The sequence below is a fragment of the Triticum aestivum genome, chromosome 3D (assembly GCF_018294505.1).
Source record: "Triticum aestivum cultivar Chinese Spring chromosome 3D, IWGSC CS RefSeq v2.1, whole genome shotgun sequence".
Classification (NCBI taxonomy): domain Eukaryota; kingdom Viridiplantae; phylum Streptophyta; class Magnoliopsida; order Poales; family Poaceae; genus Triticum; species Triticum aestivum.
The window spans coordinates 443,705,739-443,733,390 of NC_057802.1; the positions used below are offsets into that span (position 1 = coordinate 443,705,739).

The following is a 27,652-nucleotide window of genomic DNA, read 5'->3' on the forward strand; positions in this document are numbered from 1 at the left end:
GGGCGGTGGCGGGGCGGCGGCGGACGGGCGGGAGGTTGGGGGCGGGCGGGCACGGAAAGGAAATGAAGTGGCGGTTGGACGTTCGCGGGCGGCGGCTGGTTTTGGACCAGATGCATCTCGTGATGTATATTTGCATCGCGAGGTGTTGCATTTACATCATGAAAAAGCCGCGGTCCAATTTGTTTTACATATGAATCGTCTGTTGGAGCAGCGTTTTTTATCCAGACGGTCCAAAAATTAATTATTTTTACATTTGAATTTATTGGAGATGCTCTTAGCTTCGCTGGGTATAGCGTGCGAAGAGAAACAGACACCCACCGGTCCTGCCCGATGCGTGAACAACCCCGGACTGGACCGCCGGACGGACGGACGTCCATGTGGCGCAAATCTGCACAAGGAGAGGCAGAAGTCGAGGGCAGACGGCGGTCCCGGCCCGGCCTCCACATGCCGCCACGCGCACCAACGCGCGCGCCACCTGCCGCCGAAAATGCCCGTTGGACGGACCAGCTTGACCACCCAGCTTCGCCCTTGATGGCGATACAGAGCACCTAGACGGGTCTCGCCCGAAACTAACCGGGATCGTGGCCTCACGCTCCCTCCCAGGCCGATGCCACGGGAGCGACACGTTTCCGATCCGACGAAAGTGGGGCACGAGGGCATTTATTCCTCTCGCACTGCGTTTGGCGACTGAATTCCCCCCACTCTTCCGCGAGGTACTCCTTCCGTCCGGAAATACTTATCCAAGGAATGGATGAATCTAAATGTATTTTAGTTTGCATCCATTTCTTCGACAAGTATTTCTGAACGGAGGGAGTACTGTAAGAAACGCGTCCTCCCGCGATCAGATTCCACGCGAGAAAATGATGCTCTCTAGCGATGACATCCGACCATTTGTAACGAACGAGCAGCTTCTCTGCCCTGTTGCGTCAGTGTCCATGCCGCGCGCGTCACGTCGACCCACTCTAGGCACCAACTGCCTGACCATCACGTTGAATGCGAAATTCCAATCGTAGTACGAATTTCGCAGGATCTTTTTTGCTAGGAAACGGCCAAAACGCCCCTAAAAATTGGAGAATTCTGAGGTGGGCTAGGTTCCAGTTCATTTCAGTTAACCTCACGTCTCAAACTTGCACGTAGAAAACAGCAGCAGTTTTCTACCTTTCAACAAAGAAAGTAGCGTTGAGCTGCAGCTGCTGCTGAGGCGCCGCAACCAGTCGCAGTTGATGCGCTGCTGCATTTGCACGGAGCCTACTGTTTCCATGTAGAAATTCCGGTCGCCTTTTACAAGTCACCGTCGCTTCCAACTTTGCTTCACCAACCACGGCGCACAACAATTGGAACCTCACCATACACCAACAACGATGTCGCACTCAAACCCTCGTGAGAAACTTGTCGAGACACTATGCGCCGAGGGACAAGATCTCAAGGGGAAAATCGACTCTGCCAGGTCTAGACTCTAGAGACCCGAACGGCTCCAACCATGAAAAATCGCACCATATATTCCTTTCTTGTTGCAACTTTCCCACGCCTACACAGCAATCTACAAGAGGCACGACCAGCCAATACTTCCGAAGCTTTCATGCAACAAGGACAGCATCGAAAAAAGCAGCAGTGCAAACTATTGCTATTTTGAATTTTGAAACAATGTCAGCAGAAAGGTTAGCCTTCTGAAATCTGAAACACTAATCACATCAAGATTTAGTTCCCCCAAGCAACGGCTCCTTTTTAGAAGCCCAGACACAAGGACTAAAACTACAACCGTGGAATGTCAATGTGCATACATGAAAATGGCCATGATGTGGGGAAATTATGAGCCACTACTCAGTGCCGACGCATATACTCCCCAGGAAAATCCCGTAGAAACTTCAGACCGAGATACAATCATTCTCAAGTATCCTAGCTAAGCAGGAAATTATAACTTTCAAACACATTGCCACCAGACTGATACATCCTTTCGATTACCAAAAGAAATGCAAATTGCTTAAAAGAATACTGAGATAGTACAATGTAACCTGTCGGAGTAGTCCAAAGTTACAACACTAGCATATACAGAAATTTAATTTAGTAGATCATCTCAGCACACTGTTGTGGCTAAATTTGGCTCTGTGGCCTCATTGCATCAATAAGTTTACCCAACTCATAAACATCTTGTCATCAAATATCAGTATATACTCACATCTTATAAAGTTGGTTAGTATCAGAAAATGCAAGCAAACAGATCAACATGAACTACTGAATAAGTAAAGACTGTGAATAAGTAAAGACTGCAGATGAATAATTGACCAAATGAGCACACGGGAGAATGATAAAACTTTATTCTAAGATCATCTAAGCAAGCCATCTCATAACACCAAATCACCATGAACTGACTGAACAAAATATTTCAAGCCTCACTCATTATTACCAACCAACCGACCGACTTACCATCTACAAGTTTCTTGGCCTGTGTCCAAGCAAAGGAGGCTAGGGCGATGCACAACGCAAGCAAGCATGCCCCGACCTACTTACCGTCTACTATACCCAAATCACTTGTCCTCACTGCTAACATTAGCAGCAATGGCATCGCCCTCAGCTATCAATCTCTCCTTGGCTTCTGAATCAGAAGATGCCGGCTTATCTGATTTCTGCGCACCAGTGAGCCTTGCAAGCAACACGAAGGACATCCCACCAAGCACGTTGTTCATGCAACGGAGTGCGATCACGGACACCTTGAAGACCGGGGGTGGCATGACATTGCCAAGGAGGAACTCGACCCCATTCAGGGTCTGGTATCGCAGGTTGCTGCTGATGCCCATGTGGAGCGCCCAGGTGCCTGCGTTGAGCAGCGTGGGCGGCGCCTTGTTGGGGGTCTCGAAGGCCGGGTCCATGCGCTTCCTCAAGGCGATGAGCCCGTTGGAGATCGCGGTGCCCATGAGCCCGGCCCCGAACCCCACCACCGCGAACGTGGTGCCCTTGGACACGAGGGTCGCGACGCGGGAGCCGAGCGAGTAAGCACCCGGCTCGAACATGTGGCTGGGGAGGGAGGAGACGGCGGCAGAGGCGGCGGCAGAGGCGGCGGCGGAGACCCCGGCTGTGGGAGCGAGCATGTACATGAGCACGAAGTTGAGGATGGATCCGACAACGAGGGTGGAGAAGACGAAGTCGAGCTCGTTGAGGCCGAAGTTGGGGCGGGACGACATGTCGCCGAGCACGCAGGCGGTGACGCCGACCAGCTCCTCCATGAGCACCTTGAACGGGAACTGGGGATCCGCGGCGACGCGGGCCGCCCACCCGGCGAGGAACATGCCGAGGATGCCTGCGCGGCCGCCGGCGCCGTCGCTGGCGCCCCCGGAGTCCGCTGCGTCGCCAGATCCGCCGCCGCCGCCGCCGTAGGAGCGCGGGGGCGGGGGCGGGGGCAGCTTCCCTCCCGGCCCGGATGGGGACGGGGACGGGGAAGCTGAGCGGAGGGCGAGGAGTGCCGAGGAGGAGGCGGGCAGCGGGGAGAAGGCGAGGTTGGAGGTCGGGGCGGCGCGGAGCGGCGCGAGGCGGGCGGAGGAGTCGAGGTGGGCGGAGGGGAGGAACTTGGCGGCGGCGAAGGCCGTCGGGGCGGCCATGGCGATCAGGCGGGGGAGAAGCTCGGTGTCCTCGGCGGCGGCGGCGGCGGGGGAGAGGCGCCAGATGCGGGGAGGTTTTGGGGGTTGGTGTGATGTGGTGCGGTGGTTCGGTGGGGAGTGGGTGCGCGGCGCAATATGTATACGTGCCGCGACAGCGCGACACCTGACCTACGGGACGGGGCCGCCGCTCGTGGGGAAAAAGAAAGCGCACAGTGCCGGCTGCGGACCTCAGCTCCCCAACAAAGAATTTCGCTTTGTTTGCTTCCTCTGAAAATTCGTTGGACCTCCAAGCTCTGAAAATTTTGCCTGAGTTTTCGTTTGATTCACACTCTTGCGTGATTGGAACGGTCCGAGTTTTTTTTTCTCAAATACGCACACTCGTACGTATCATATGGTACTTCACTATATGTCGATACATCTGTATCTATACAACTCTAAAACAGATGATTCGGGACAAACGTATCTAAATACATCCGTATGTAGATAAATTTAAGATACGTAATTTGGGACGGAGGTAATATTAGAGAAGAACGCGACAACAACCCCACCACCAAACAAGTTTTACATGGCAAATGGCATGATTACAAGGAACCACAACTCCACTCCACTCCTACCCTATAGGAACTACTCCCTCCGATTTATAAAAGAAGTGTTTTTAGAGATTTCAATACGGATTACATATGAATGTATATATACATACTCCATCCGTTCCAAAATATAGCGCGTCCTCGGTTTCTGTGTTGTTGACATCAGATTTTGGCATGGCATAAAAGAAAATGAGATGGCTTCGGGTGAAAGGGTTTTCAGCATGGAAAGTTTCACATCGCCGAATGGAACAACTTTGATGTTTAAGTTATCATCATCCGAACCCATCTTAGGGATCGAAATTATACTCCGAGTGGCAGAATTCAATGTTCCAAGTGGTTTTCGGCCGATCACGCATTCAAGACTACCTTGGATGAAGAAGCACTCTAAAGAAATTGTATTCGTTTCGTCGAGGCAATCGATTTTAATATATAATCATCTCAATCCGAGTTCATATGCAAAAGTTAGAGGCAATACACTTCAGACCGAACCTAAACGGAAATATGGCGCGAGGTACCAGACACCATGTCTGATGGGTCACGCTAGGAATTCGGCCCTCAAGCAGGCCTTTAATCGAGAAACCTTCAACACAAGAAAGTTTCGTCTCATCGAGCCGATCGATTTTCATATATAACTCGTCTCAATCCGAGGTCATATGAGACTTGGAGAGACAAATCAAGATCATGCTATGTTTTCAGTCGGGAAATCCGAGTGAAAAGCTTACCATCCGAGTGAAACTTACCGATCGAGTGAAAGTTTGCCGTCCGAGTGAACTTATTATCATCCGAGTGAAAATATAGTCATCCGAGTGAAATTGTCCTCCAGGTGAAAATATTCCGAGTGAAAAAGATTACCGTCGGAATGAAAACTTGTCGATCGAGTAAGATATTACCTTCCGAGTGAAATTATAGTCATCCGAGTGAAAGATTGACCTCCGAGTGAAAATATAGTCATCCGAATGAAAGGTTCTAACATCCGAGTGAAAAAGTACCGTCGGACGATCCGAGTGAAAGACTCTAATATCCGAGTGGATGAGCTCAAATCCGAGTGAAACTGAACATGTGCCCGAAAGTTTATCAAGATGACCTCGGATGGAGAAGTGTTCAATACAGAAGTTGTGCGTATCGCCAAAACGGTAATCTTTGGTTTTGGAGTCATCATCATCAGAAATAGTATATGGCCTGCAAATTCACTACGAGACTCGGATAATCCAGTCTGCTGCAAGACCGGGTCCGACTGAAAGGTAAATATGACCTCGAAAAGTATTCAAGATGGCCTTATTTGAAAAAGTGACCAACATGAGAGTTGTTCATCTCGTCGAGGCACACAAGTTTGATATTTGGGACGTCTTGATCGGAGATCATATGCAAGCTCGACGGCCCGCGCAAGGAGGAAGACAGAAGTTGGGCGGGAGTCTAAACTTCCGCCCAAGGAGGAAGTTGTTCATTTCGTCGAGGCACACAAGTCTAAATGGCTTTGAAAACAGAGTCAAGAGGCGGAAGCAATATCAAGAAACCGAATCTCATTGAACTGTTTCATGTGAATTCTTCACATTCCAAATGTCTTGTATCCTACGGTCGTTCACCTGAGTCAGAAGTATTCAGGCAATGTAACTCGCACTTTTCGAAAGTTAAAAAGAGAGCAAATTGCATACCGCTCTGCATTTACATGAAAGAGCAGCCCATGCCAAGAAAGCTCTGATAACTTTAAAATGTGTCCAGCAGATTTACATACTAGGCTGGTGGCAGGGCCTCCGCACACAGGTAAATAAAAGTGCCAAGTGCTAACACAGCACATGCTAGGCTCCCGCTGATCTACACACCGGAAATCACTGGGCAAGGATAAGCCAAAAAGGAACTCCCAGGCTCGCAAACGATTCTAACCAAACAGGCAAAACTTACGAGCGCCGCCACTTTAAAATCTACAAGGCAAAGTATTCTGGACAGAGTCAGAAAGCGGCCGAGCATGTTCTCCTGAGTTGATACTTGGGTTCTGGTAGAGGCACCGAGCAAAGCATCATGTTCAACTCCTGAAGATAGGGCAGAAAAAGGTCAGCATGTCAATGTTATGCATGGAAGATTTGCTAATAGCATCAGAGTGGATAAACATTTGGCTGAAAGCAGGATTAGATAGGAAATAAGCACAAGAAATTTGTTGACAGATTGTTAATTAACCCCTGGTGCCACGACCCTTGTATCAGTGATAAAGGGCTACCATGTATTCCGTACTATTTTTCGCCACAAAAGAGATGAATAATGTACTGAAATTATGCAGTACCAGAAAATGAAATGTGAGTTCTATAAACATGTTTCAATCTGACAGATTCCTCCTAATCTTAAAGCACCTAAAAGAGATCATTCCACTCAATTACCACTTACAATCATTGTATAATTAATATATCTCTACAACTAAAACCAGAACCCACAAAATGGTGCAGTAATCAAATCTACACTTCCGAAGAAGCAGACAGTCATTTCAAAAAAGAAGAAGCAGACAGTCGATACATGATACATATCCGGATATCCCTCACTCACAAGATTCAAAGGATCTGCGAAGGTATTTTGGAGAATTCTAATCCTTAGGAATTTTTCCTATGTGGGTTCTTTGATTCGTAGACTTGCAAACCATAGGAACTTTTCCTTAGGATCATTTGCACTAGATTTCATGGGAAAATTTGCATCCACTCCTACCACTTTGAAAGAATCCTCCGTTTTTCCCGTGCACAATCAAACATCCTCACAATCCTGTAGTACTGAAGATGACATGCCCACTCTATTCCTATTCCCGCGTTTTGGAAATCCTGCAAATCAAAGAGGCCCTAAATGATGGTGGCAATATAATCTTTTAGATAAAATTATGTTGCAGAGACTGGAGAGAAACTCGCTTTCCCTTGCAACACCACACTATTTCTAACATCACATAGTACCATGTTAGCACTGTGATATTATTTTTCAGTCACGCTCTTGAAGTGTCCCTAAAGGTTCTACGCTCCCTAGGAATAGAGCTCTGGGAGAGCTCCTTCGTTTTATTCTCAGAGTGAACCTCGTATGTCAGTGAAAGGTCGCGGTAAGGGCCCCTACTGTCCCTGCAACCGATGTTCCTGGGTTAGTCAAACAACTCCCTGCGCCGCGTGTCGTTTCGCTCCACTCCTCCGTTTTCCGCTCGCCCAGGTTTCTCTCTTTGACTCCCATATGTTTCCGGGAATATGGTAACTAATCCCGCAGATTAACTGAGCAACAGGTAGGCAGGTACATAACATCCTGCTGATCATAACCTGACATGTCCATGGTAACAAATCCTCCCACTCTCTCTAAAAAACAACAATACTCCCGTGTAGACATTCATAATCAGGAGTATCTCACTTAATGCATAACCCTGCTGATTATATATGCATTCACATATAATCAGATGTATATCTTTGTTTCAGGGCAATCAGGACTATACAACTCTTGTAATATGCATTTCCCTTGTATCACTCTTTTTACAACATTATCAGGTATTCTGGTCTATGTCATCCCAAAAATCTGCAGCAGACAGTTCCTGGTTCCTACCCCTCTATTGTAACTAATAACTGAAGTACTCCCTCTGTTCCTAAATATAAGTCTTTTTAGAGATTTCAATATGGACTACATACGAAGTAAAATAAGTGAATCTACACTCTAAAATATGCCTACATACATCTGTATGTAGTTCGTATTGAATCCCTAAAAGGACTTGTATTTAGAAACGGAGGGAGTACACTCCTACCTTTAGAGCTAGACCGCAGAATTATTGTGTTAAAATTTCTAATGCAAGGAGCAGATCAGAAGCGTTCATTAGAATATCCAAAAAGAATTTAAAACAGTTCTCTAATGAAATCAAATGAGCCCCTATTGTTTTATAGTTTTTCCTTTTCTACCATGTACTAGCATAGTGTGACCCTATTCGGTTAGCATGAAAATTGAGGTAAATACAAGGTAAACTCCAATATCCAATAGAAAAGTGGTTGCCTCGTAGTTCATAATTAACCTATTAATTACATATTCCAACAGGTCGAATTGTCCATTGTACACCAGATTGTAGTTATCCCAGACTAAAACGCAGTAGTCTGACTTCTACTGAAAAGCGCGGCATTATTTGAGAGCTCGTGCGTTTTATTTGCTCCCACATAGTAATGGTTGGGCCCCAGTAGTGGAAGCAAATACATAGGATTATAGAACTATGATACTCTCATACCCATACACCAGAAGGGGATAGCTTAAGTGCTTAACAGTGCGAACTATGAAATTGACACTATGAGCAATCACATCTATTCCCTACTACTTATCAGGTAGTCTGACTTCTACTGAAAAGTGCAGCATTTTGGTAAACTTGTATTGAAAAGAAAATACCTTTTGCTTCTTTAGCCTCTCATTCTCCTCTTCTAAACGGGATACCTTGTTTTCGAGTTCATTAGTGTAGGCCTGTTGCAAATACAAGGTAAGTAATACTGAACCTACACAATTATGGAAAACTTAAGTAAGCATGTTGTAACATTTATTTATTTTGAGAAGATATTGTAACAATTTTCAGATCACAGATCACAAGAGAAGACAAATTCAGACAAGTACCATTGATAACCTTTCAAGAATCTTGATCTATAGTTAGAGCATTGCTGTATAGAAAGAACTAGAGAGAAAAAAAAAAAGAGGTATACCTGCTTCCTAGCCCTTGAACGGGCAGCCGACTCCCTATTCTTGATCATTCTCTTCTGCCTTCTCTCCACAAACTTATTCGGGATATCTCCTGATACACCACGCTTTCTCCCAGGTGTCTGAGAATCAGATATTGGACTGATTGGTGATGTACTCTGGCCATCAGAGTAAGCAGACCCCACAGAGGCACCAGGGCCAACAACATTCAGCGGCTGAGGGACAAACTGAATGGGCATATAAGCAGCTGGCACAATTTGCTGGCCATGCTGATGAGTGCTGACGGCTGCAGCTGCAATCTGCTGCTGGTACTGGCCTAACCACTGCGCCCCAGATGTCAAATCGGCGGCTCCGGCTGCTGTGGCACCTCTCCCCACCAGACCCAAATTGCCAGCATCGCCAGTGTCCTTGAGAAATCCTTGGGTGACAACCCCTGCTTGGACCAAGAAATCCTCGAGTGTCATCTCCCCGAGTGTGGGCTGCCTCTCCCGCTTGCGCCGGCCACTCCCCTGGACACTCCTCTTGGGTGTCTCCTGGATGCCCTTCCACACCTCATCCACCGTCTTCTTGCTGAGCTCGGTCGGCATCGTGATGCTGCCCTGGCGCAGGAGGCTTGAGCTCGGCACATACTGGCTGGTGGTCGCGCCATCGGGCTCCATGTCGTCAGGAAACACGGTCCTGAGCAGCTCATCGAGGTTCATGCTCTGCAGGGGCTCTCCCAGATGGTTCTGCACCTCGTCGAGGGTGAGGCTGTACAGAGACCCCTGCCTCGCCAGGCTCTGCACCTGCCCGCGCTGCGACGTGCCGGCGTCGTCGCCGGCGCCGGCGCCGCGCCCGGGCTGTGACGCCATTTTCCGACTCCCCATGGATGGGTACACAGTCCTACCTCCGCCCGATTTCTACCGCGGCGAGACCTCCGGGTTCCGGGGGCGGATCTAGGGTGTGCCGGATGCGCGCCGGCGCGCCTAAGAACTGCCGAGGTCAGTGTGGTGTAACGAATCACTGGGTGAAAACAAGCTCGTGCCGTACCTCAGAGCCCAATGGCTAGAGATTGAGGGCGGGGTGGACTGGAGACAGCAGGGGCGCGATGCCGCGGTGGGGAAGGGCGCGGACGGCGGTGGCGACGACGCGCGTGAGAGGCGGAGGGGATTGTGGCGACGGGCGGTGGCGCTAAGCTACGGCGTACGGCGCGGCGGCGGGAGAGATTTCAAGGCGGGCTGGGTCGGGTGGGTAGGTCGCCGTGGAGAGGAGGAGAAACGAAGGTATGGGACTGTGGCAGAAGAAATACATAAACAGAAGTGGGATATGGCCTCTTTGTTCAACACAACACGGGTTAAGAGTTGTAGCAAGTCGAGAGGTCAGTGATGGTGACCAAGTTTACATGTAATCGTTGTCAGCGCTCTCGCTAGTCTAGTTTAGTTAATGAGATTGACCGTGTTTCCTGTAAAAAGAAAAGGTTGCCACTAGTTTTAAGGGTGTGTGTATTATTATTTTTGCTAGAGAAATTTACAATCTATTCATCAATCATGACAGTACAGAGAACACAAGAGGTAATAAAAATTACAATCAGGCCTATGAACCACCTACCGAAGACTACAAGCACTGGAGCGAGCCGGAGTTACGCCGCCGTCATTGCCCCTCTCTCGGCGAAAGCCGGACAAACCTTGTTGTAGTAGACAGTCAGGAACTCATCGTGCTAAGGCCCCAAAGGACCAGTGCACCAGAGCATTAACCATCGTCAATGAAGAGAGTTGTAGATCGGAAAGATCAAACCTGGAACAACACAAACGAAGACGAACAAAAACCGGATCCAGATAGATCCACCGAAGACCAGCACCGGCCAAATCCCACAAGATCCGACGGAGACACACCTCCACACATCCTCCGACGACGCTATTCGCACAATCGGGGCGGGAGATAGGATGTAGGAGACATTATTCCTACTGAGGGACATCGCCACCGGCACACGGGCTCAACCAAGACGTTTAAACTAACAAAAACTAGAACGGAGTCCCTCCCGGCAGCGGGGCCCCGAGAACCTCCACAGATCCACGGCCCAATGGCCATCGGAGGTGGGGCAGATCGGCGGCGGCATTGGCGGGAGAAGAAAGGAGACTTTTCTAGAAGCGCCACATGAAACAAATATTAAGATGGAGAAGAGAGAAATCAAAAGAAAAAGTTTGCCTCTCTTCTGCACACGAGTGATGAGAGCTCAACTCGACGGGATTGACAAGCTACTCAACGACACCCAAAGCAGGGCATGTCTTTGATATCCTCTGTGGCAGTGATTGACACATCCATGAAGGTCAAATATCCAAATACGTAAACTTGGTTCCGTGGATGTCGTTTGACAGATGTTCCTTATAAGGCCTTGTTCGGTTGACAGGGATTTTGAAGGGGATTGGCAGGGATTGATGGGGATTAAATCCCTTGCAAGTCAAAATACTTCTCAAATCTCCCCAATCCCCTTCAATCCCTGTGGCAAGGGGATTAACCGAACATGGCCTAAAGGATATTGAATGGAGGCACCGACTTGCTTGGGACCATACTTCGAATCATCACTCGAATTTTATTATATGCCCTTAGTCAGGCCATAAGCAATCCTCTTTCTAAAGAGGTTGATTTGGGTATTGATACGTTCATTTTGCATCACTATCTTCTACTATAATTTATCTCGTTTCAATGATATATTGCACAATAAGATGCAATTCTAATGTCTTTTATCCCTTAAAATGCAAGGTAAACACACAGAGGGAAATTACTGGACACCTGTAAATCTAGACAAAAATACAAGAGAGAAAAAAGCAATTTTTTGGAGCTCCAAATGCATCGGAGATTTTACTGAATTCATTTAAAAAAATATGAAGCCATGTGCTAGAAGATAGGCCAGAGGGGACGCACCATGGTGCCACATGGCCACCCCATGCGGGTGGGCCCTAGGCTGCACCATGTGGCCGTGTGGGCCCTTGAGGGATCGCCTCCCGATGCCCTTTGGTCATAAATTCTCATTTTCCCTAGAATTTTTTAGGACATGGGAGAAGTCTTGTTGCTAGTAGTCATGTAAAGTTGATTACGGTTTAATGTTTTGATGATATGTTGTGTTGTTCTTCCTCTAGTGGTGTTATGTGAACGTTGACTACATGACACTTCATCATCTTTGGGCCTAGGAAAATACATTGTGGAATTAGTTTATAGATGATGGGTTGTGGGACCGGCAGAAATATAAACCCAATTTATGAATTATTCCGTGAGGGGTTGTTTTGTATCCTATTGTTTAATGCTATGGTTAAATTTATCTTAAGTACTTCTATGTTGTATTTGCGGATGCTTGCATGAAGGGTATAATCATAAGTAGGGTTTTTTTCAAGTAAGGACAGTACCTTAGCTCCGGTCCATCCACACAATGCTTATCAAATCAACGAATGGTAGCTTCATGAATCATGGTGAAAGTAACTTGACAAGATTCTTGTATGTCCTCAAGACCGTTTTAGCTATATAAGAAAACACCACCGCCTTGTCCTTAGCATACATAAGGATTGGGCCACTTGTTGCACTCTTTTACTTTTGTTACTATTTTTCTTGTCACAAATTATCTTGCTATTAAACTATCTTTACGACATTTACAGTGAAACCTTCCTGAAAACCACTTGTCAATTCCTTTAGCTCATCGTTGGGTTTGACACTCTTACTTATCGAAAAGGCTATGATTGACCCCCTATACTTGTGAGTCATCATGTATCACCAAGTTTTTCCATGAACTTGCTTAACACCAACTTTTGTTAGTATGCTCTTTTGAGTCTGCCAATATCTCTCAACGAGCAATCAAATGTCGCCTCGAGTTCGGTGGTCAGTCAAAATCTTTCTGTCTGAGACACAGTTGGTTTCCACAACGTGACCCGAAGGACCCGGGGGCTACTAATGAGGGAATGCCCACCGGGGAGGCCCTCAACGACATACTACCTAGGCCCAAGAAGATCACAGTCCATGGGAGGGCCTAGCAAAGGGTCATTTTCCAATCAATGGCAGGCCGCTAGTTGGGCGTCTTCTCCTCTAGACGGTTTCAGGAGGGCCATAGGCAATCGTTTAATGGAGGCGTCACCCATGATCTCCACTACGCAGTAAATACATGTGTTACCCATTGGCGGTATATCCTGTTAACTACAACCAGGCGGGATTAGGTCATTCCCCGGGCCTGCTTCAGTGTACTCTAGCTACACGACGTTGCATGGCGGTGGTGGAAGCCTGTGCGCGATGCTTACGAGAATCTCTGTTGCATCGCTCATCGATCGCAATCAAGCTATTTCACCATGGCTTGCACCAAGAAACATCACTAGGGGTAGTCTTCACAAAATTAGGTGATCTTGTTGACCTCACAAACTCATGAGTTCTTCACACATAGACGGTGAATGCTCTCAGGTGACCCCTGACCATCTAGGAGGCACACACCCTCCAAGAGTAACATGTGAAGCAAAGTCACCTGGTAGAACTTTCTCAAAAGATCTTCAATCAAACTATCTCTCATGAACCCATATGATCCCTCTCTCACACACAAAAGGTGGGTTGTGGTGCAAGAGATGAATTTGATGTGTATAGGTTCAAGAAATGGGAGGAATAATTCTTGGCCTTCAAGAATCAAGAAGTGTTCTTGGAATCACCCAACACTTCTCTTCTCCCTTCTTGCCTTGGAGATGTCTCTCTATCTCTTCCCTCTCTTACCTATTTCACACACACACACACATTTGATGTGCCAGTTGGAAATGAATTATATTAGTTGGTTGCTGCCACAAAGGGGTATGGGGATCTATAAACCGAGAGTCCAAAATCAGATTGTTGCCTTGGAAAGATAACTAGTTCAGAAGTGCCAGGAGAATACCTTCTAAACTTCCAAACACATTTATATATTTGAACTATCGGGGCATTAGGAGCCAGACATTGATATGTCTCCAACGTATCTACTTTTCCAAACACTTTTGCTCTTGTTTTGGACTCTAACTTGCATGATTTGAATGAAACTAACCCGGACTGACGCTGTTTTCAGCAGAATTGCCATGGTGTTATTTTTGTGCAGAAATAAAAGTTCTCGGAATGACCTGAAAATCCACGAAGACAAGTTTTGGAAATAATAAAAAATATTGGCGAAAGAATCAGCATCAGGGGGCCCACACCCTGTCCACGAGGGTGCAGGGCGCGCCCCCTGCCTCGTGCCCCCCTGGGACTCCACCGACCTCAACCCCAACTCCATATATTCATGTTCGGGGAGAAAAAAATCAGAGAGAAGGATTCATCGCGTTTTATGATACGGAGCCGCCGCCAAGCCCTAATCTTCATCGGGAGGGCTGATCTGGAGTCCTTTCGGGGCTCCGGAGAGGGGAATCCGTCGCCGTTGTCATCATTAACCTTCGTCCATCACCAATTTCATGATGCTCACCGCCGTGCGTGAGTAATCCCATCGTAGGCTTGCTGGACGGTGATGGGTTGGATGAGATTTATCAGGTAATCGAGTTAGTTTTGTTAGGGTTTGATCCCTAGTATCCATTGTGTTCTAGGATTGATGTTGCTATGAGTTTGCTATGCTTAATGCTTGTCACTAGGGCCCGAGTGCCATGATTTCAGATCTGAACCTATTATGTTTTCATGAATATATGTGAGTTCTTGATCCTATCTTGCAAGTCAATAGTCACCTACTATGTGTTATGATCCGGCAACCCCGAAGTGACAATAACCGGGACCACTCCCGGTGATGACCTGATGACCCACAAGTGTAGGGGATCTATCGTAGTCCTTTCGATAAGTAAGAGTGTCGAACCCAACGAGGAGCAGAAGGAAATGACAAGCGGTTTTCAGTAAGGTATTCTGTGCAAGCACTGAAATTATCGGTAACAGATAGTTTTGTGATAAGGTAATCTGTAACGGGTAACAAGTAACAAAAGTAAATAAGGTGCAGCAAGGTGGCCCAATCCTTTTTGTAGCAAAGGACAAGCCTGGATAAACTCTTATATGAAGGAAAACGCTCCCGAGGACACATGGGAATTATCGTCAAGCTAGTTTTCATCACGCTCATATGATTCGCGTTCGTTACTTTGATAATTTGATATGTGGGTGGACCGGTGCTTGGGTGCTGCCCTTCCTTGGACAAGCATCCCACTTATGATTAACCCCTATTGCAAGCATCCGCAACTACAAAAGAAGTATTAAGGTAAACCTAACCATAGCCTGAAACATATGGATCCAAATCAGCCCCTTACGAAGCAACGCATAAACTAGGGTTTAAGCTTCTGTCACTCTAGCAACCCATCATCTACTTATTACTTCCCAATGCCTTCCTCTAGGCCCAAACAATGGTGAAGTGTCATGTAGTCGACGTTCACATAACACCACTAGAGGAAAGACAACATACATCTCATCAAAATATTGAACGAATACCAAATTCACATGACTACTTATAGCAAGACTTCTCCCATGTCCTCAGGAACAAACGTAAATACTCACAAATCATATTCATGTTCATAATCAGAGGGGTATTAATATGCATAAAGGATCTGAACATATGATCTTTCACCAAATAAACCAACTAGCATCAACTACAAGGAGTAATCAACACTACTAGCAACCTACAGGTACCAATCTGAGGTTTTGAGACAAAGATTAGATACAAGAGATGAACTAGGGTTTGAGATGAGATGGTGTTGGTGAAGATGTTGATGAAGATTGAGCCCCTCCCGATGAGAGGATCGTTGGTGATGACGATGGCGATGATTTCCCCCTCCCGAAGGGATGTTTCCCCGGCAGAACAGCTCCGCCAGAGCCCTAGATTGGTTTCGCCAAGGTTCCGCCTCGTGGCGGCGGTGTTTCATCCCGAAAGCTTGCTTATGATTTTTTCCAGGTAAAAGACTTCATATAGCAGAAGATGGACACCGGAGGCCTGCCAGGGGCCCACGAGGCAGGGGGAGCGCCCAGGGGGCTAGGGCGCACCCCCACCCTCGTGGATGGTGGGTGGCCCCCCTCTGGTACTTTCTTTGCTCAGTATTTTTTATTAATTCCAAAAATAGCTTCCGTGGAGTTTCAGGACTTTTGGAGTTGTGCAGAATAGGTCTCTAATATTTGCTCCTTTTCCATCCCAGAATTCCAGCTGCCGGCATTCTCCCTCTTCGTGTAAACCTTGTAAAATAAGAAAGAATATGCATAAGTATTGTGACATAATGTGTAATAACAGCCCATAATGCAATAAATATTGATATAAAAGCATGATGCAAAATGGACGTATCATGACCGTAGTTTGAGGAGTTCATGTATTCACTAAGTGTTAATGCTTTGGTCCGGTACTCTATTAAAAGGATGCCTTAATATCCCTTAGTTTCCAATAGGACCCCGCTGCCACGGGAGGGTAGGACAAAAGATGTCATGCAAGTTCTTTTCCATAAGCACGTATGACTATATTCGGAATACATGCCTACGTTACATGGATGAACTGGAGCTAGTTCTGTGTCACCCTATGTTATAACTGTTGCATGAGGAATCGCATCCGATATAATTATCCATCACTGATCCATTGCCTACGAGCTTTTCACATATTGATCTTTGCTTAGTTACTTTTCTGTTGCCACTGTTATGATTACTACAAAAACTGCTACTGTTACTTTTGCCACTGTTACCCTTACTTCCATATTACTTTGCTACTAAATACTTTGCTGCAGATATTAAGTCTTCCAGGTGTGGTTGAATTGACAAGTCAACTGCAAATACTTGAGAATATTCTTTGGCTCCCCTTGTGTCGAATCAATAAATTAGGGTTGAATACTCTACCCTCGAAAACTGTTGCGATCCCCTATACTTGTGGGTTATCAGACATAAACACAGTACACAATAGAATGGTGGTTTTAAGCAACAAAAGGTGGCTCTTTTCTGCGAGAAGACAACTGGCTCGGAAAGTAATGGTTAAAACCAATTTCTTGGTGGTACTATAGTAGACTCAAATGCAAATTGCGCAAAAATCCAAAGTCACATCTCAGAGGTACCGAACCTATAATGTGACCACATAAAGAATCAACCCGAGAGGGCTCGGAAATGCTGCATAAAATTGTTATGCTCGGAGGTGTCAGAGCTAACCAAGAATGTCTCAATAAGATTAAGCTTGGCAGTACAGAAAAAGGTGCGGTAGTTCTGACGATGTTGAAACTGGATTTGATCTCTATGGATAAGTAACTCTGAGTACTCATTTGTACCGGAAGAAAAACTTGGGTGGTACCAGAATTTAAAGAAACTAGGAATCTATGTGGATTGAGTGAATTTTGAGGACTTTGGTATGTGATATTTCTTGGAGTTCAAACTAAAGTACTTCTGCTTCTACCCTTCTTGATTGTAGATGGTTCTACGCTTAATATGATGTTAGATTCACCAAAAGACTATAAAATACAATCTGAGAGTTTGAGGTAGACAACAACTTATAATTCTTGCGGTAGGGATCACCATTTATGTTTTACTCAAAGCAACATGACTATGAAATAAGCTCGGTAGAAACATTAGTCATCTATCATAAATAACCAAAACCCAATATCGGTATCTAAGATATTGTAAGATATTGACTTTCGATAGTTATTTTGCACAAGACAGTTCACGAACTCCACATCAAGAAATTGGACTTAGGTAATATTTAAAATAGATGTTGAGAATACTTATCATACATTAGCGGGTCCTTTTACATCGTCTTTGTGCATGAAAGTTTCCTTCAATTTGGCGGGTATGGATGGGTAATTCTATTCAGTAGCGTAGCATGGCCATTAGAGTGAATGTTGATGTTAGGTAGTTCTTTCAAAACAAGAAAGTCATTTGATGAGGTGACTCTTGATCCATTATTTGTTTAGCATCGTTATCGATGTAGTAGCTACTCTCATGCATATAACCAAAGAAAATGGTCAGATTAGCGCTCTCATTCCTCATTTAGTGGATGATGGACTCTCCATTTTTACAGTTTGTTGACTACACAAATCTTTTTATGGATCATGATTTAATCAATGCTCCGACAACGAAGTTAATTCTGAGTACATTCAAACAACTATCAAGACTAAAGGTACATTCTCGGAAGAGCGAACTCTAGTATCTTAGAATAGCTAAGGAGCCTGAGCTGGAATACACACATCTTTTTGACTATAGTGTGGGCTTAATCCCCTTTAAGTATCCTGGAAGTGCTACTCAATATCGCAAAGTGCATATCAAAGATTGGAAAGCTATTGAATATCCTTTTGAAAAACGTCTCGATAGCAATAGGTCTAATAACTTATGTTGTGGATATTGCGTAGTCCTTATTAGGTGGATGCTCAGTAGTTGTCCTATTTTTATGATGTCCCTTCAGGAAAAAATATCCAAATGGGGTCCGAAAGATTAGTCTTATTGATGTGTGTGATGTGTCACACTTTTTGGCTATGGAACTTCGGATGTATTTTGTAGTTTGTCTCGATTTTTTAACGGGCTACCTTTTAATGACTTGTGCAGTATTTCCTCCATTTTTGCTTATTATGCACATCAGTTCTGTATTAAGTTAAACTTATAAATTTTGACCAAATTTATATATAAAAGAGTTCCTAACATCCATAACACCAAATCAATACGACTAGATCATTACTCTCTCTATACATATTCATATCATGTACATTTATTATTGTGAATGTTCATATTGTTCTCCATAAACTTGATCAAACTGTATACATTTGAGCTAAAATAAAGCTAATATGTAGAGTAACTACAAAAGTAGAGGGAGTACTAAACAGTGTAATAATCGAGACTATGCATCCACAATGCAGACAATACAAAAAAATATATAAAATCCAACCTCGTGTCGCTAAGTGCATCGGCTCCCTACAAGGTGACAATTGTAGCGAAGACCGTTCTAGCTGCTTCGTTGCACGGTCATGTGCCCATCCAAATCTTATGTTTGCAGGCCAATTTGGTTTCGAATAAGATAACCGGCCATTCTTGTGAAGAATGGATCTAGTTGAAATTTTGTTCGAAGAAAAGAATAATATGTTCAGACGGGTGCCAATACATTCGCCAATTTGCCTTGTTTATTACTCCAATCTAGGATATACCGATTCAGTGTTAGCTGCTGACTGGTAGTATAACTTCAACTATATGTTCTTATCTTTTTAGATTAGACACAATCACTCAATTGGCAAAGCCGGGAAAGCAAGCAGCGCGAGCATTTTTGTATTCTGCGCTCGCTTTTCAATCAATCAAGCAAAACAATAGAACGTGGCGATAGTGTGACAGTAATATACTCCCAGGCCTCCAATCACCAACGCCGAAGAAAGAGAAGAGCTGACGGACGCCACCAAAAATAGAATAAAGCCAAGCGCATGTGGTGGTGATAGACCGATGGCGACCATCATGGACAGGGCTCATGGTACTTTCAGTAGTTATTTTGCAGGAGACAGTTCATGAGCTCCACATCGAGAAATTGGACTTAGGTAATCTTTAAAGTAGTTTTTTGAGAAAACTTACCATACATTAGCGGGTCCTTTTACATCAAGTCTCATGTGACGATGACATGTACCTAGGGTAGGGTCTTAGGCCTGACCTAGACACCTTACCCAAGGACACTGCCCTAGAGTCAAAGACATTCAAAGTCCAACAGAAGGCACCGACTGAAATCACCTTGAAGTGCAATCCACTCGACAGGAGATTCCACTCGGATTTCCTAATTCCACTCGGCCACAGTAGCGTCACTCGACCATATGAAGAATCACTCGGAGTACAGAAGATCTAGAGCCACCCCATGATGGCAACGATCAGTCTTTCACTCCGTAGTCATAAAGACCATTAATAGCTGGCGCTATCAGTAACGCCCTGATGTCTACTATGCAACCTTCTTCTTGTAGACGTTGTTGGGCCTCCAAGTGCAGAGGTTTGTAGGACAGTAGCAAATTTCCCTCAAGTGGATGACCTAAGGTTTATCAATCCGTGAGAGGCGTAGGTTGAAGATGGTCTCTCTCAAACAACCCTGCAACCAAATAACAAAGAGTCTCTTGTGTCCCCAACACACCCAATACAATGGTAAATTGCATAGGTGCACTAGTTCGGCGAAGAGATGGTGATACAAGTGAAAGATGGATGGTAGATATAGGTTTTTGTAATCTGAAAAATATAAAAACAGCAAGGTAACTAATGATAAAAGTGAGCACAAACGATATTGCAATGCGTTGTACAAGGCCTAGGGTTCATACTTTCACTAGTGCAAGTTCTCTCAACAATAATAACATAACTGGATCATATAACTATCCCTCAACATGCAACAAAGAGTCACTCCAAAGTCACTAATAGCGGGGAACAAAGGAAGAGATTATTGTAGGGTACGAAACCACCTCAAAGTTATCCTTTCTGATCGATCTATTCAAGAGTCCGTAGTAAAATAACATGAAGTTATTCTTTCCGTTCGATCTATCCTAGAGTTCATACTAGAATAACACCTTAAGACACAAATCAACCAAAACCCTAATGTCACCTAGATACTCCAATGTCACCTCAAGTATCCGTGTTTATGATTATACGATATGCATCACACAATCTCAGATTCATCTATTCAAACCAACACAAAATACTTCAAAGAGTGCCCCAAAGTTTCTACCGGAGAGTCAAGACAAAAACGTGTGCCAACCCCTACGCATAAGTTCACAAGGTCACTGAACCCGCAAATTGATCACCAAAACATACATCAAGTACATCACGTGAATATCCCATTATCACCACAGATAAGCACATGCAAGACATACATCAAGTGTTCTCAAATCCTTAAAGACTCAATCCGATAAGATAACTTCAAAGGGAAAACTCAATCCATCACAAGAGAGTAGAGGGGGAGAAACATCATAAGATCCAACTATAATAGCAAAGCTTGCAATACATCAAGATCATGCCAAATGAATAACACGAGAGAGAGAGAGATCAAACACATAGCTACTGGTACATACCCTCAGCCCTATCGTGGAATTGTCACGGCAGATGTCCTTGGTGTGAGGACTTAGTCGCGAGGCCAACACATCTATGTGGTAGCTTGAGAGGGGTTGGGCGGAATCGAGAGACGCAACATAAGACAGGGATTTAGACATCTTCGGGCCCCGGGAAACATCATCCGGTAATAACCCTACATGCTGTTTGAGGCTAGGTCTCATTATGATCATGAGTGAGTCGCCGGGTTGGCCGGCTCTTTGTGACTAGCCCTAAAGATTGTTTCTTCTTGCTTGTCCCTCTTTGGGGAGCCCTGCCCCTCCTTATATAAGTTGAAGGGGCGGCTTACATGTAGAGTCCTAGTAGGATTAGAACTAACTTATTCTCTATTACAAGTCGGATACAAGTACGGGTCTTGCTTCCCTGTAAAGGAAATATTCCTCATGCCTTCCGTCTTAAGCCGGCCCACAATAACATGAGCCGGCCTTCTGGGCCTTGGGCCTAGTCTTCTGTCTGACCCGCCGTTAGGGCCATCTGTTGAGGATATAACCATTAGAGTCACCCGCCCAGGAGGGGCCGGGTTACGTTATAATGATCATCACGTGAAGCCCAGTACCAGGCTAGAGGGTGGCGGATCAATAGTGGGCTTAAGACCCGGAGGCGGCTTAAGGCCCGTAGTGATAAACCGCCGTTATGACAAGACTTGTAATGTAAGGCAAGAGTAGTTAAGAGTCCGAGCCGGATACTGTTATAAGCCGGCCGGGACTCTGAGAGCCGTGGGGCGTCAACCTCTCTATATAAAGGGACGACCCAGCGGCGGTTCAGGACGAGAGAGAACAGATCGAGAGCCGGGCATAGCGATTAAGCTCCCTGGTCATCGAAACCCTAAGTAATACCACCTCAACTGGACGTAGGCTTTTACCTTCACCGTAAGGGGCCGAACCAGTATAACCCTCGTGTTCCTTGTCCCGTTTAACCCCTTTAAGCTTCCTAGCTGCGATGGCTCCACGACTAAGTCCTTGCACGAGGACATCTGCCGTGACAATTCCACGACACCATCCGTGAGTTGCCAGGCTCGTGAGTCGCCACTCCGGCTGGTTACCAATGAAAACGCCAAGCCCGGCCAGGTCATACTTCCGACCGGGTCATACCGCGGGGTATGTCCCCGACATTAGCCCCCAGTTTAATTTGGATTTATCCATGTTAAATTAATCTGCAATATAAACACAAGAACAAATTTGACAGGTTGTGCTCCGGGTTAAATATTCTTGTAAGCCGGCACCTGATCATCTTTAAATCCTTGTCATTTCTTTCTTGATACATGCCCATGAACTCATAGCAAATCTCCTTTAGTAGATATGTTCAAACTTTGTGAATGCAAAAAATCCAGATACTTCTTTTGAGAAATCCGGGTCAATAGGCCAGCTTCATAACCAATTTGCTGACATTGGCTCTTGTAGAGAAATATTATAAGAAATAATCCATTTGAGTCGGCCTTCAATGCTCTGACTTGACAAAAATATTGGTCTTGAAATATTCAACTGATATACAGCCGACTTAAAGATGTAGATCTTGCCGATTTATGATTGTCAAAATTGCCGGCTTGTAAATATTGATAGCACCGGGTAATAACTGCTACTAACGCCGGGTCATAATTATTGGTGACACCGGATCATGATTGTTGCAAACACCGGGTCAACTTGATCTTCTCCAAACTGAGAATTTTGAAGATTCCCCCCTTATATATATATATATATATCACTTGTAGCCCCCAAGTGCCGGGTTGTCATGCTTGCAGCAACCTAGGACCTGTAATTGCCTTATGCTCATAAAATTTCAACCAGTGTAGCCCCCAAGGGCCGGGTCATTATGCAATACTGAGCAGGGACTTTGTAAATAATTCATTGATAATAACATCATATGATGTAATCTCCACCATGGGGCTTGAACCCACGTCCATAAGGTTAAGAGCTTTGTGCTCTACCAACTGAGTAGTGGATCTTTCAATGTAATGGACTGAGGCTTGTGTACCTTGAATTTTTGACAGGAGCAATTGGTAGCCCCCAAGGGCCGGCTCATTTAGAATGTGATGAGTCGGGTCTTCAATAAGTTGAGCAAACAATGACTTTGCATTAGCCCCCAAGTGCCATGGTTCATGCTGGCAGTAACATGGGACTTGCATATTCGATGTAATATCAATTTGAATAATATAGCCCTCAAGTGCCGGGTCGTAAGCCTGCAGCGACTCAGGACTATTCCTTCTATCGTAGAATAAATCATATCCATTGATAAAATAATAGCCATTGCGCCAAAGCGACTTTGAATACCTCATCTGTTGATAAGTAAACCCGGAGTTTAAATACCCGGCGGCTTATAGCCTTTGAGAAAAATCAAGAATTGATAACCCTTTTGAGACACCAATTTCAATCTTTGATGATGGGCTTGAACTTAATCATTTATGTAAGTCATAGCTCTGTAAATCCTGCACAGAGTTTAAACAACATATACCCTGGCGACTTAACGTTAAAAGCCAGGGCGGGTAACCACCCAAATGTAGTCTTATCCTGCACACAAGTAGATCACAAGATCCCTTGGCGGTTTACCGCAGGGCGGGTCATAATATCTCACATATAACCACTGTGATATTGAATTTGTACTGCCGGTTTACATGACCTGTGCAGTAAGGGTGATAACCCAATCCTTAGAAGCCAATGCTTCCACATAGATGATGATTGTTATAAGCTGGCGATTTATCATCGAAAATCAAGCCGGGTTAAATAGCAACCACTCATATACACTTTAGATATGAAAAAGAGCTTCAAATAAAATCCAAAAATTGTTTGCAAAAAGAGACTTCAAAATTTTTGAGGCTTCTGATTCGAATACGATCAGAAAACCGTCCCAAAGGGGTTAAGCTAAGATTCAAATATGATCATATAGCCCCCAGTGGCTTTGGCGTTGCCGATCAAGAGGGTACCGACAGCTATGTTCTCTTTGGTTCGAATACGACCTATGTTTGAATAGGAAGCCCCCAAATGACCTTGAGAGTTGTTTAACGACGCTGATTCGAATACGATCCACGTCGGTTCCCAAAAGGGGTTGAGCTATGATTCGAATACGATCAAGAAGCCCCCTAGTGAGCTCGGCAGTGTGCCAATCAAGAGGGTACCGACAGCTATGTTCTCTTTGGTTCGAATACGACCTATGTTTGAACAGGAAGCCCCCTAGTGATCATGAGAATATTTAACGACTCTGATTCGAATACGATGAGGGTCACACCAAAAGGGTTAAGCTAAATTCGAATACGATCAGCTCCCAATGGTCATTAAAACAGGGTACCTATGTTTGGGTTGTGCTTTGTAACAGACTCTTTTTGGTCCCTTTAATTTTTCCCGAGAACTCGAACTTTGCGAGAGATAAATTCTTTTTGAACCGGAAATTCTTAAACCGGATATTAAGAGTTTCAAAGTTTTGTGATAAACAAATTTACCTTGAACCGGATTTTGAACCGGATTTGAGAGCTCCAAAACTTTGTGGCAGATAAATTTCCCTTGAACCGGATTTTAAACCGGATATTTAAGAGCTTCAGTGCTTTGTGGGAGATGTCAAGTCTCTTGAGCCGGATCTAAACCGGAATCCTTCTTTTTAAGCCGGAAATTTTTCTGACGACCTTTAAACTTTTCACCAATATGGCGGTAGCCTCCGGGACCGGATTATTTTTCCCTCCAATGACCCGGAGTTCTTGAATGCATTGAAACCGACCAATGCTGCCGAGTCATATCATTGTAGCCCCCGAGTCTCAAGACGACTCGAGGAGTTGGCATTGAGATTCTCCATATTGACCATAGCATAAGGTGTATATCATTGGTGTTGATAGCGCGATGTGAATCCATAGAAGGTTGAAGTGACTGCGGCGGGTTATAAATGATCCCGTATGAGCCGTGTCAGCAACTCGGCCAATGGTTCCTTCCAACTGGATGTTTTGAAGTTAACCAAATTGTAGTGGCGGCGACTTGTGCGCCTGCCCATTGAACCATCCAGTGCAGACGGCGGCTGATAATACATGATAATTCGCCTCCAATTTGTTGGAAGAAAACCGGGCTACCCAAGCTGTGACTTGTTCATACTCAATAAATAGCTCATGCAGACAGGTGCGGCCCGGTATGTTGATGTAGACCAGGCCGCGAGAGACGGACATCAAAGATGACCACGGCTTCAGAGGCAGCATAGATAGCTAAGTTGGTTGCGGTGTTATAAGCCGGCGTGGACAGGCAAGTTAGCCACATTATATTGATGTAAACTGGTCTGCAGAATGGCGGTTTGCACATATATTCATCGAGCTTGATGGCATGGTCAGATACTAGCGCATTATACCGGTAGCGCGAGCTATACATCCATGACACGTCCATAGTTTTTGTAGTGAACAATTGTCCTGCATAGACAATATTGCAGACCAAGGCAAAAATAAACTGCTCTTTGACAAAAATAATATATGCTAATAACATATATTTTAGATGGATATCACCTTACGTGTTTAGGCCGGAAATAATCCGCCATGAAGTTGATGATCACTAGGTGAAACTGAAATTACTCAAAGGTGAGTCGGCCGTGGGAGCAGACAGATAAGTCGGCCGCGGCGTTGTAAGCCGGTGCGGACGAGCAAGTTGTCATCCTCGTTGTAAGCCGGCGCGGACGCGAGAGACGGCCACGGCGTTGTAAACCGGCGCGGTCGCGAGAGACGGCCACGGGGTTGTAAGCCGGTGCGGGAATCCGTTGAGTAAGGACAACCACCTGTGCCAAATAACGTTTGGCGTGTCTCCATCTCCGTGGTATAATACCACTTTGCGATGGGTAATTTCCCTGCATATAAAATACAACAGGGCAAAGTAGCTTTGCTCGGATGAATTAATATGTGCTTAAAAATAAAGTAAATAGCACCTGGTTTTTTGTCGGAGGTCGATCCAGTTGTGATAACAAGGTGGCCATAAAAAACCAGCCGGTAGGTACAGTCAGCGGCGGCATTGCAAACGGTGCAGACGGAAAAATCAATCACAAGCGCAGTAAGCCGTGCGGACGGCGAGTCAATTGCGGGCACGGTCCCGGTTAGTTGATGTAAACCAGGTCACAAGGATGGCGACTTGCACACGTTCGTTCACCGGGTAGTATGGCACAGACGAAATGTCGATACAAGAACATTGCCAGTGCGCTCCATACCCGCAGTATAATGCCTCATCTGAGGTGAACAATTGTCTGATGTATTTTGACGAAAGATATCACAAGGCCACACGGGCAACTCAACCAGGGGTGGGTCATCCGCGGAGAGGTTGAACGGGTCAAAACAAAATGATGCCTGGCAACGGCAACAGTAGGGCCGCTAGGCAACTCACAGGTGGCCGTAGCAGAGGTGGCAAGCCGGCTTGAACAGGGATCACGGTGGAGACCACGGCAGTGGCAACTCGTGGTGGCGGAACGGCGGCTCGCTGGAGACCGCGATAGCGACTTGCCGGCGGCCGGGTCGCACAGATGCAGCCAGCAAAGGCGACTTGCCCGGGCGTGCGGGCGGCTTAAATCATCAAAGACGGGCGGCTCGGGCCGGCCGCAGTACGTCCGCTTCCGGGTCGTTGTTTTCTTTTCCCATATGTATTGTAGCATATAATATCCACCCTTGGCAGAAGTAAAAACGCGACGGCTCAGGCGCGGTCATGGCAGAGGCGCCAGCAAGTCGAATGACAAGGGCGCGACAGTGGTGGCTGGCCTGAAGGCAATGGGAGGCCATAACGGCTCGGTCAAGCGGAAACGGCCCAGGGACGATGCTCAAAAATTCCTTGGCGAAGCGAGGCGAGGCCAGCTCGGGGCCGGAACGGCGGCGAAGACGGGCGCCTCGAGGCGAGGACGCGGGGGCAGGCGATGGACCAGTCCTGGTCGTGGCCGGCTCTGTTCCCAGGTCGTGGGCCTTTCCCCCTTTTTTTGTGTTTGTGTGTTCTAGACACAGATGACTGCCGCTGATCCATAGTCTTTTGCCCTTTGACCCCTTGCGTACTCGTAACAACATGTGGTACCATGTTGGCTTGATGTGATAGACTGTCTTTTTCCTGACCACGTGAGAGCTTCAGTACATATATTTTTTGTATGACTTTGCCAAGGTAGATCCGATCGCCTCCTCATATAGCAATTTTGGCTAGGTAGAATATCTGGAGTTATAGATCAACTTGGCCATCACGTGGTAGAGTACTTAATGGAGGCGTCTTCCAGTTGCTTTGCAGGCTTCTCGTATAGACACGGGAGCCGATCCCTTGCATGCATGCGCGTGTGCCTTGTTTGGTCGGTCCGAGGAAACCGGGGACTGCGGCGATTTGACCAGAGGGCAGGATTGCTTCATATCAGCCTTGGTGGCTACGCGCGTCGCATAAACCGAGAAGGAAAACTCCAGCAGAAAGTTAGATCGCGGTCTCGGCGATTTTTTTGGACAGCAGCACCGGAGCGGACCGCAACCCTAGCTTTCTCTCGATCACAATTTGTACCTCGAGTTACCCTGCGTAATTGTTTCGCGCCGGCTCTTCTTCATCCATCAATTCGCGAGCTTCTCGATCCTGTGAAAGATCCCTCCAAGAACTCAACACCATCGTGCGCAGGCCCTACGGTGGGCGCCAACTGTCGTGGAATTGTCACGGCAGATGTCCTTGGTGTGAGGACTTAGTCGCGAGGCCAACGCATCTATGTGGTAGTTTGAGAGGGGTTGGGCGGAATCGAGAGACGCAACATAAGACAGGGATTTAGACAGCTTCGGGCCCCGGGAAACATCATCCGGTAATAACCCTACATGCTGTTTGAGGCTAGGTCTCATTATGATCATGAGTGAGTCGCCGG

General features: G+C 45.9%; 2 protein-coding genes across 4 annotated transcripts; both read right to left on the bottom strand.

Moving 5' to 3' along the window:
• Nucleotides 1–2,287: 2,287 nt before the first annotated feature.
• LOC123079516 (protein RETICULATA-RELATED 3, chloroplastic) lies at nt 2,288–3,748 on the bottom strand. The gene has a single exon (XM_044502288.1). It carries the CDS (start codon nt 3,591–3,593, stop codon nt 2,526–2,528), a length of 1,068 nt encoding a protein of 355 aa, XP_044358223.1. The 5' UTR covers nt 3,594–3,748; the 3' UTR covers nt 2,288–2,525.
• A 2,076-nt stretch (nt 3,749–5,824) lies between these two features.
• LOC123079517 (ABSCISIC ACID-INSENSITIVE 5-like protein 2) lies at nt 5,825–10,139 on the bottom strand. 3 transcript variants are annotated; one of them, XM_044502289.1, is made up of 5 exons: nt 9,878–10,139; nt 8,854–9,813; nt 8,549–8,620; nt 6,869–6,978; nt 5,825–6,207 (listed from the first exon to the last, which is right to left on the bottom strand). In XM_044502289.1, exons 2-5 carry the CDS (start codon nt 9,712–9,714, stop codon nt 6,201–6,203), a joined length of 1,050 nt encoding a protein of 349 aa, XP_044358224.1. In that variant the 5' UTR covers nt 9,715–9,813; nt 9,878–10,139; the 3' UTR covers nt 5,825–6,200. The 3 variants fall into 3 exon arrangements, with proteins under 3 accessions (XP_044358224.1, XP_044358226.1, XP_044358225.1); XM_044502291.1 differs by lacking the exon at nt 6,869–6,978 and having other exon boundaries at nt 9,878–10,135; XM_044502290.1 differs by lacking the exon at nt 6,869–6,978 and having other exon boundaries at nt 8,854–10,135.
• Between the last annotated feature and the right edge of the window lie 17,513 nt (nt 10,140–27,652).